The following is a 9,575-nucleotide window of genomic DNA, read 5'->3' as shown; positions in this document are numbered from 1 at the left end:
CCTCAAATGCTTCTATTTTGAGCCAGCTGGATGTGATAAGCAAGCAGCAAACATGATATGAAAAGTGGAATTTGCAGAAAATGTGTAGTCTGCACCTGTTCTTGATCCAGGACAGCTCTGCTGTCTGCAGGGCTGCAGGTGGGTAACCCAAAGGCTGCTTGCCACCACTCCAAGCTCTAACCTGTGATAGGATGCCTTTCAGGAGGGCTGCCTCAGCTTTCCCTGTCCCTACACAGAAAGCTGGGTGCCTTCCATTTCCTCTCTTATCTTCTTCTTCTATATCTTCTATCATTATCCTCTTCTTCTATCCCAGCATATCAACAACACCCCAGCATGGAGATAGGGGTGCATTCTTGGAGCAGCACAAAAGCCTCTCTAGGCTGCAATGCAACACAAATAATACCCAAAGGATGTCACAAAAGACAGAGCTGGACATAGATTTATGTAGAACCGTGGCAGTAAAGTATAGAGTATATCAGAGGGGGGATGAATGCACTTTCATCTAATTTCATAAGCTATCTTGTCTGGTGTCAGGGGAAAGCATCTCTTAATGTAGCTATAGCTGCTACGTGTCTTCATGTGCCTTTGGCAAACAGCATTAAAAGCTGCCCAAGTTCACAGCCACCCACACGAGTTGCTGCCCTCAAGCCTCACAGGAAGGCCGGGGTATTGGAACACTTTGAAACACCGCATTAATGACTTTTTTTCCTGTGATTTAGGTAACAGCTCAGTCATCTGGATAACAGGGCATGGATTTCAGCAGGGGCACAGAACTGGAAGAGCACAGCGCACATCACCTGGGCTGCTTCTGAGGCCACTGAAATTCTGCATTATGAATTACAGGTTTTATGTTTGTGTCTGCGCTACTGTTCTATTTGTTTATTACCAGCTATTCCGTTCATAGTTACAGGCATAACGCTTTCAGGAATGACTTTTCAGGCTCCAGGTCTATGTGCAGAGTAACAAAGCAGACAAATCTGTTGATGAGATGTACGGAAGTTTCCCAAGATACCTCTGGATGATAAGAAGAACATGGATGAGGTGGTACCAATTAGTCCATTAATAGGGCCTACAGAGCACTGAGGCTCTGGGACCTCTTGTAGATGTTAAATAAAAGAACAGGGTATTTTTGTAGTTAGCTTCTGGCTGCTTCTGCTGAGATGCCACATGGGGAAGGGTTTGGAGCAGGAGTGTGTGAATCTTGGTGTGGGAGCCAGTGGCCGTGTAGGGTCACAGGCTGAGCTCACAGGAAAAATATGTCCTAAAAGTACAGGAATCTCAAGTGTCTTTTTCAGAGCCATCGGGAATGTGGAACGTACAGCCACAGTGCGGGTCTCAGGCTGGAGGGCACCGCTCGGGGCTCCAACCCGCCATCCTCGCGCTGCTGCCGCCCAGGGGCACCTAGGCATCCAGTTTCCTAAATGAACTTTTTTCCCTTATTTGTCCACTCGGTGGTGCTAAAACAACACCGGCCCTTTTTTGGCATTTCTCTCTGCCGTGTGTCAGGCGAGGGGGGAGTGTTTGCTGTCTTTGGAGGACTTTCAAGTTCCGGCCTAAGACCCACCTTTGCAGACTCAATAGCCAGGAAACCTGATGATCGCTCAGCATGGAGATAAGCCATGCAAGGCGTTTGTTGTGCCTAATTACAACGGGGAGCCTACAATCTTTTTTCTCTGCTGCTGATTTGAATTTGATTAATTTGTGTTGTTTGTTTTCCAAGAAAAATGACTGGGGTAATGCTGGTAATGTTGGTAATAATGTTGGTAATGTTGGTGATGTGCTACCCAAATTACTGTTTGTCTTCAAAAAGCTGACAGAGGCAGAGTTACTGGGGGGAAAATATATATATATTCATATATATATATATATATATATATGAATCAATGGATGAGAAAAAAGATGGATGTAAAAACCCCAAGTTTAATCTGTGATACATCAGACTTCCTTCAGGTCCAGTTTATACCACCAAGGGAGGCATTTTGCTGGAAAGGGCTGTGTGTTTGGATGCTGTTACGTACCTTTGGTGCCAGGCAGCAGCTGTGGGAGCTCTCACACTCAAAGTGTGCAGCCAAGGGACAATTCTGTGCTGTGTGGACAATTGCAGCAGTCTCTCTGGACTCCTTTTTGAGGCAAAAAGGTCTGGATCCCCGGTGCTAATCAGCACATGGGCAGTTAAGTCCTTGCAGACAAGGCTACTCTTTGTTCTTCCTCTTTATACCAGTGTTTAGATTATTAACTTCCTGTGACCAGAAGCAGTACTCAGGGTTAATGGCCTAATTTATAGTTTATGACCTGCTGTTACGCACAGACCTCTTAACCACTTAACTTCTGGTGTGAAGCTCAGGAATCACTCATGGCCCAGGAGCATGGCCATGTGATGGGGACGTGGGCAGGTTGTCCCTCCCTCTCTGGTGGGACACAGAAGAGACCCACGGCCTCCACAGGCTCTGGCAGCAGAAGGTGCTGATGTGAGGGCTTAGAGTAGGATGAACACCAAGGGGAAGGGAAAAATACCAGCGCCTGGCTATGTCACTGCTCTATTTTCATAGAAGCTTTCCATAGATACGTGCAGTAGTGATAATGCTTGTAGGGATGGACGTAATTACAATTCTGTTGGAAAAGCACATGTTTGCATCAGAAACAGTATGGCTTTGCAACAGTGGTGTGCCTCCACCCCATGAGTCCTTGTCTCCACAGGCTGGGGAGGTCCATCTTCAGTCCATGGACTCTCACATCCCTTTTGCCTCAGAAGAAGATTCCCACAAACTTTGAGGGGAATCCTGCCAAATTTCCTGCCCCCATCCCAGAGAGAGTTAATTCCCCAGGAAGCAATCTGAAACCTCATGTATGAATTCACTGCTTGGCAGTAAGATCCCACTGTCGTGCTGCATGATAGATCGTGTTCTGGAAATGTGGTCCTTGGTGGGAACAGCCAGATCATTTTGATTAGCTTGACTAGTTGTCTTGTGAAATTTGGCACCATGCAGTGCTTCATAAGTGTGTCATAAGTTAAAAGTTTCTGTGTGTGTGGACCAGGCCATAGATCGCTCAGCTTTCCAAAATCCTGACGTGTGAAGCATGGTGTCATGGTTTCCTGCAGGGCCATCCTCCTGCAGTTTATCACCATGTCCTCTATCCCTGTCCCAAACAGCCAACACCCATTGCATTTTATTTGTCAGACATATGGGATGAGGACGATATAGCAGAATTGCTGCTAACACATCCACAGCAGGTGGGTGCCTGGATTTTCACACATGGCATATGAGCCACTTTCTGTAATTTCCTTAAATTTCTCCTTTGATCATGAATAGAAATGAGATGTACCAGGAGAGGAGAGCTAACTCATTGATTCCTGCAAATCAAAGCTGACGGAGCCAACAAGCACCAGCAGGGACAGTGATGCCCTGAATGGTAGGGAAGATACCCAGTGCTAAGTAGAGGCTCCTTTGGACCAGAGCACACAGTTATCCACATGGTCTTCTTTGAGCCCAGGCCTGCCAAATGGACACTGACAGGGACTTGTCACTGTCCTACTAGGAAAATGTTACTGTTCATTCTTCCATGAATGGCCCTTTCCAGATTACATTCTGAAGAAGAATCCCAAAGCAGTACATTAAAAAAACCCCAAAAAAATCTCTTTGGTTCTGGTTCTCTGTCCAGCAGCGAACACATCAGTTTCATTTCTCTGCAGTTCTATCGAATCCTTGATGAAACAAAAGTGAAAGTGAACACTAACAAAAAACAAACAAAAGACAAAAAGCACACCATGCTTAGGGATCTGTTGTGCTTATCTCAAACCTCCTGCTGTAGGACACGGTGTACCTTGTGCAGCTCCTAGAAACTGTAGTAGAATAACCAACACAGACCAAAGGTTCCCCTCAAGGTTATTGGGTTCCAGCCTTACACAAACCTCACACTGAAAAACATCTAGATCTGCAGCAACCATTGACTCATTTATTTATTGTCTTCTCTGTGATGTTACAGAAATATAAGATTAAAAACCATTTATGTTATCAGACTCAAAATAGATTTTCTACTGACATAACACTCTTACCTCCTTAAAGAAAGAAAACAGTATTTCAGGATTTTGGAATACATTTTAAGTGTTGTGGGTTGCGTTTTTTTTTCCTCCCCTCTCAGCCCCCCCTTGATTTAATGAAAAATGCACCAAATATCTTAAATGACCTTTTTACTTTCCACCTGAATATGAAAACTGACATACTCAGAGGTATTTATCTTACCGTCCTTCTGCATTTCACTCCATGATCCTCTCTTGCTAATTGCACCACTGTAACCTTTGTTCTTCTCTTGCACTAAATCACAATTCTGCTCTTTTTTCTGGTGTTTTCTAGGAGTTTTTCTGGTCAGCAGTTCCTTTTGTTTCCAGACCTGCTGCAGCATGCCTGCCTTCTGTAGAAGCTTTCTGTAGCTTCTGTCATCATATAGTGTTGTATTACAGGGGACAAACACACTTTGCTTTGCAGAGGCTTGTCTTTTGTCCTGCTAAATACTGAGCAGAAGAAATGGGTTTACAATTAATTTTGTCGCTTATCTTCTTCTATGAAAAAAGCTACAGGCTTTGTTGCAGGGGCTGGGCTGTGATGTGGGAGGCCTGACAACCTGCAAACCACGCAGCTGACAACCCGTCAGCTGAAGGGTACTTGTGTGCAGCAAGTGAAGAGATAACAGCATGCAAAAAACCAGGGTATTGTATAAATGAAGGGATTTTTTTTGTGTGCAGAGATTAGCATTGGATAGAAAGGAGCTAACTGGAAGGGGAAAGAGATTTGACAGGACAGAAATAAAAGAACAGCTTTCACAGTAGAAGTGTATTTTGCTCTACAAAGCCTTGGTCCATAGGCCTGCATGCGTGGATTGAGAATTGAGCAACTTAGTATGTACATGCAGTGTTTCACTTCAAAACAAACTCCTTTTTGAACTACCCCGTAGAAGTGAGCAGAAGAGGAATCACTGTCATCACTGTCATCACTGTCAGAACATGGAATGTGCTAAGGCCCAAAATGCTCTGCATCTCGTACTCCTGCGTTCTGAAAAATGCACATTCAGAAGGAGTAACCTTATGAACTGATCAGGAATGAATACTGACATTGTTTCCAAGTGAGGGGAAAAAAAAAAAAAAGAGAGAGAGAGAGAGAAACTGCTTCAGTCCTGGGCAGATGCCCAATTGATACATGTTCTTTCAGAGGAGGAGAACTTGCTGAATTTTGGGTACTTTTCCACAGGACTTATGGCTGAAGACTGCCAGGAATGTCCCACTGCATGGGTGGTTCCTCTAAGCCTTGCTCTGTTAGGAAGAAGATGCCAACATGATCAGATATGTCATGATGAAAATACTTGAATTAATCTCTTAAAAGGCCATAGGAACAAATATTTTCTAAGTTTACAGCCAGGTCCATAGCTGGATATTGAGAAAAAAAAAGTTCTAAACAACAATGGGTGATTTAACCAGCTGTAATATCTATTCTGCTGATTTCAGCTGAAAGCATTTCAGAGTTAGGATACTCAGAATCAGGCCCTTAGTCTTGATATTCAGGATGAAATTTCTTTCACAAAGTCACACTCTAAAGCAAAATGTAGGCAGGGTGCAACTTACCACAGTACCTCTTGAGGAATTAATTGCAAATGGGAAAAGAGAATTGAAGATCTTTTTTATGGTTTAAGTATAGGAGAGACCTGATTTTAGAAACTGAAATAATACAAGATTGCTTTGTTACCATTCTTAGAATCAAAGCAACTTCGGGGACCATCAAGTTCATCTAAAATGATAAATGTTTATTGCACATTTTCAAGATAAGCCACCAACAACAGCTCCAAACTTTAAATGCAATCATGACAAATCATTTGAGGCAGAGGTCCAGGAGCCCTGGACACCAGACCCGTGCTGTTTACCAACGAGGACAGTGAGCCAGACGATGGAATTTGCCTGCCCTGGTATACGGCCTTTGTAACACATCCGCCTCCTCAGGTGCTCTTCAAGCTTGCCTCTTTGGTTCACTGTGGGAGGGCATTCTGTTCCTCACTTACTGTGCCTACGATGCAGGACATGAGAGACGTGGGAGCTGACTGCCAGGAAGACTGACAGCAAAGAAGGTTGAGTGCCTCAGCCTTCTCCACGCCTTGTTGCCATTCTCCCTTTTCTTAAGCAGAACGGGTTACACACAAACGGCCTTCCTCTTTCTGGCCAAAATACCTTGCAGAATCCTTAATCAAATTGGTGGGCTCTACCCACCTCTAGACAGGAGGACACCAAGTGCTGTGCCTGCCCACAGCGGCCTAGCGCCTTTATGGACCTCGTGGGCAGTTGGCTTCAGCTTATGGAAAGAAGCTGAACAGCTCGGGGTTGGAAGAGTAGTGGTGCCCGAGTGAGGCTGCGAGGGTGCAGTCCTGGCCAAGCCGCCTCTGTTCCTGCTCTGCAAGGAGTTGTTGCCAGCAGGTCAACGAGGCGAAACTTACCTTCCCCACCCATGGCCAGCAGCAGGCACCTCACTTGCACGGGCTAAAACAGCCGCCATATTTGATGAGTCTTGAGGCCCACGGCCCACCCCTCTTGTGGTAGTAGGACTGCAGTCACAAAGTGTGTCACGGAGCAGCCATTGTGACCATATGGGCGATACAGTTGTAGGCAGGCCAGGCTCATGGCCTTGGCTCAGTGTGACTTGGTGAGGTGAGGAGAGAGGACAGGGAGTGAGGGGCTGCCCGAGGCTGCTCAGTGAGGATGGTTCCCCAGTCCTGGGGGGCCTGAGCTGCTAACTCACTCTTGTCCTCCTTTTCCTTCAGAGTTGACAGAGGAGAGTGTGCAGGAGAAAGCCCAGCACTGACTGTGCAGGAACTCCATACGCTCACTGTTGACGTGTGCCATGTCTGGTTGGAATCAGGAGACCTCCAGCTCGGAGGAGGAAGGTAAGAGCGAAGTATCTCTGCGTGCAGCTCCCTGGTGGCAGAGGGGTACTGCGGGGTCTGCCTGTGTCTAAGAGGGTGGCAGGGGTGGGCACGGAGCTCCCTGTACAGTGCTGGACACGGCCCCTCTGCTCCTCAGCCAGGTTGGCCTGTGTGTGCCTGCCGCAACTGCTGGGCCTACCATGGCCCTTTCCCCCTCGCATCTTCCAGCCCTGCCCCTCATCCAGCATGGCAGACACGGTGCAGGCCCCCAGCAACAGTCCTCAGGTTCACTTGGCACTCACTGCTGCTTCTATTTGCTCTCTCCTCTCCAGTTTGCATGCTGTGCCGCCGAGCAGGTGTTCATGAGGACATCTGCGGGCCCTTACTTGGCGACAGCGGGCTTCGCATCCACAAGTTTTGCTTGGTGAGTTCCATCGGGGGTCCTTCCATCTTCCAGCCTGGGATGCTCCCACTTTTTCTTCTTGTTCTCATGAGATCCCTCTCTTTTCTCTTCTACAGTATTTTGCCAATGGCCTTTATGAGCTCACTGCCAATCAGAGGGCAGTTCTGAAGTTCCCCCTCGATGCCATCAGATGCAAAATCGAGGAGGCAGAGCAGAAGGTGAGGTCTACAGAGCATGACCCAGCAGTGCCTGCATTCTGTGCCCTGCCCAGAGGCACCGCATTGGCCTCAGAGCCCTGAGCCTGGTGCTAATGGGTGCTGCTGTTGCTCATTCCAGCAATGCTTTGTTTGTGGAGAGAAGGGGGCCACCATCTGCTGTGCAGAGACAGGCTGTGAACGCAGCTTTCATCTGCCCTGTGCCACAGATGGGAAATGCGTCACACAGTTCTTCGGTAACCACAGGTAAGGGCTGTCAGCAGCAGCCAAGCAAGGGAGGAACGTGCAGGGCTGCTTCCCAGAGCGAAGCATGCAGCCAACTCTTTTGTGTGATCCTCTCAGCACTTCTCAGCTTACCCATCCCCTCCATCTTCCCCCAGGTCCTTCTGCTGTGAGCACCGGCCTCAGCAGATAGTAGAGGCAGCTCCAGAGCCAGACGCAAACTGCGTGGTCTGCCTGGAGCCCGTGGGGGACCAAAAGTCCTACCACACCATGGTGTGCCCGGTGTGCACAAAGTCCTGGTTCCACCGGAGCTGCATCCAGGTAGGAGCCCTCCCCTTGCTCTGCACTCACAGCAGGTGCTCAGCGGCGCCAGTCCCCGCTCACACTCTGGTTCTTTGTGTTACTGCTGCAGAGACAGGCAATGAACACTGGCATTCTTCGTTTCCGATGCCCTGTTTGTGGAGACAGGGTGCAGTTCCGCTCGGAAATGCACCGCCTCGGGATCCAAATCCCAGCCAGGTTGGTGCCTTCTGCCCAGCTCTCTAGACACTGAGGCACGAATGCTGTGCCTGCCACGCGATTGCCCTCAAAAGTCCCAGTTGACACTATGTTGTGCCACAAGGTTTGGCCTCAGCTTCATGGAGAAGCTGGGTACGGGCTTGCAAGGGAAAAGCAGGGATGCCCGAGATCTGCCGTATTCCTGGGGCAGTGAGGACTCATCACTTTTCCTCTCTTCTCTGCAGTGTACCAACATGTGCAAACAAGGTGAGCTGTGCCGTGCAACAGATAACGCACAGTCTTGCTAATCTGAGTACTGCCAGCCAGGAGGCGGAGGGGTCATCTTATAGCTCCCCAGCAGCTGACAATCACACATCTGCATCCACCAGCCAGGCAGTACTGCAGTCATCTCACAGTCCGCAGCTGCCTAAGTGCAACATCTTGTCCAGCCAGCTCAGGGGAGGACAGTGGAAAAGACGCATGGCTACATGCAAGCAGCACCAAGGACACCAAGGGAGCAGCCATACTCCTGCTCCAGGTGCAGAGAGCAGCACCCACAGATCCATCAGCCAGCGGGAAGTGGGGCACTCCAGCAACTCTGCAGTGGCTGAGCGCAGATGGCAGTCCAGGCAGCAGGACACAGGCCGGACAAGAAGCCGCTCTCCACTAGAGGATCGTGCTTCCAAAATCCCAAGACTGCTCAGAAGACCTCCTGGCAACAGGTCTATTCCTCTAAACGCAGGTGCTGGGAGCAGCAGGCATGCTCCAGCCTCAGGTGCTGAGAGTAGCAGGCGCACATCTGGCAGCCAGTGGGCATCCAGCAATTCCCCAAGGGCTGGAAACACGAGATGCCACAGACAACAGGGCACAAGCCAGAGACAAAGCCATTCCCGCCTACAAGGTCTGGCGTCAAATTCATCGATCCAGTCCCGAGTACTGTGCGGCAGCAGACTTAGTCCAGCCCCAGGTGCTCAGAGCAGCACCCAGAGCTCTGCCACACAGGTGACATCGAGGGCCTCCAGGGATTCCCGTCTGCCTGTACCCAGAAGACTCCTGCAGCGAGGGCAGCCCCAGGAACGAAGCCGTTCCCCTCTGGATCGTCGGGCTTCCAATTTCCAAAATGAGGCTGGAGGAAGCCACAGCGGCAGCCCCAGACAGCGGCGGCCAACTCAGGCACGACGCCAAAACCGGAACCAGCCCTGAAGGCACTGCAGGAGCAGCCACATACCACAGCCATGTGCCAGCTCCTGTCCCCAGCAGCCATCCCAATGGACTTGTCACGGAGTTCTCTCTACACCTGTGTCCGTGACAGGAGGCAGCAGGCCTGGGAAAAAAGA

General features: G+C 49.0%; 2 protein-coding genes across 2 annotated transcripts in view; both read left to right on the top strand.

The window, feature by feature from the left end:
• Positions 1-6,699: 6,699 nt before the first annotated feature.
• The window catches only part of LOC116652777 (PHD finger protein 7-like), a 9,290-nt gene continuing 6,414 nt past the window's right edge, over positions 6,700-9,575 (top strand). Inside the window, exons 1-3 of the mRNA XM_032442185.1 lie at positions 6,700-6,921; positions 7,233-7,324; positions 7,420-7,521. Of these exons, the coding sequence (XP_032298076.1) occupies positions 6,879-6,921; positions 7,233-7,324; positions 7,420-7,521 (237 nt within the window). The 5' untranslated portion in view covers positions 6,700-6,878. The remainder of the gene's footprint in view (positions 6,922-7,232; positions 7,325-7,419; positions 7,522-9,575) is intronic.
• On the top strand, positions 7,510-9,569 carry LOC107308396 (protein rtoA-like). Its single transcript, XM_015852263.2, has 4 exons — positions 7,510-7,764; positions 7,899-8,061; positions 8,153-8,259; positions 8,484-9,569. The coding sequence occupies exons 1-4, from the start codon at positions 7,538-7,540 to the stop codon at positions 9,439-9,441; spliced, it is 1,455 nt and encodes a 484-aa protein (XP_015707749.1). The 5' UTR covers positions 7,510-7,537; the 3' UTR covers positions 9,442-9,569.

This window comes from Coturnix japonica, chromosome 1 (assembly GCF_001577835.2).
Source record: "Coturnix japonica isolate 7356 chromosome 1, Coturnix japonica 2.1, whole genome shotgun sequence".
Lineage (NCBI taxonomy): Eukaryota > Metazoa > Chordata > Aves > Galliformes > Phasianidae > Coturnix > Coturnix japonica.
This window is presented reverse-complemented; position numbering and strand designations above follow the sequence as displayed.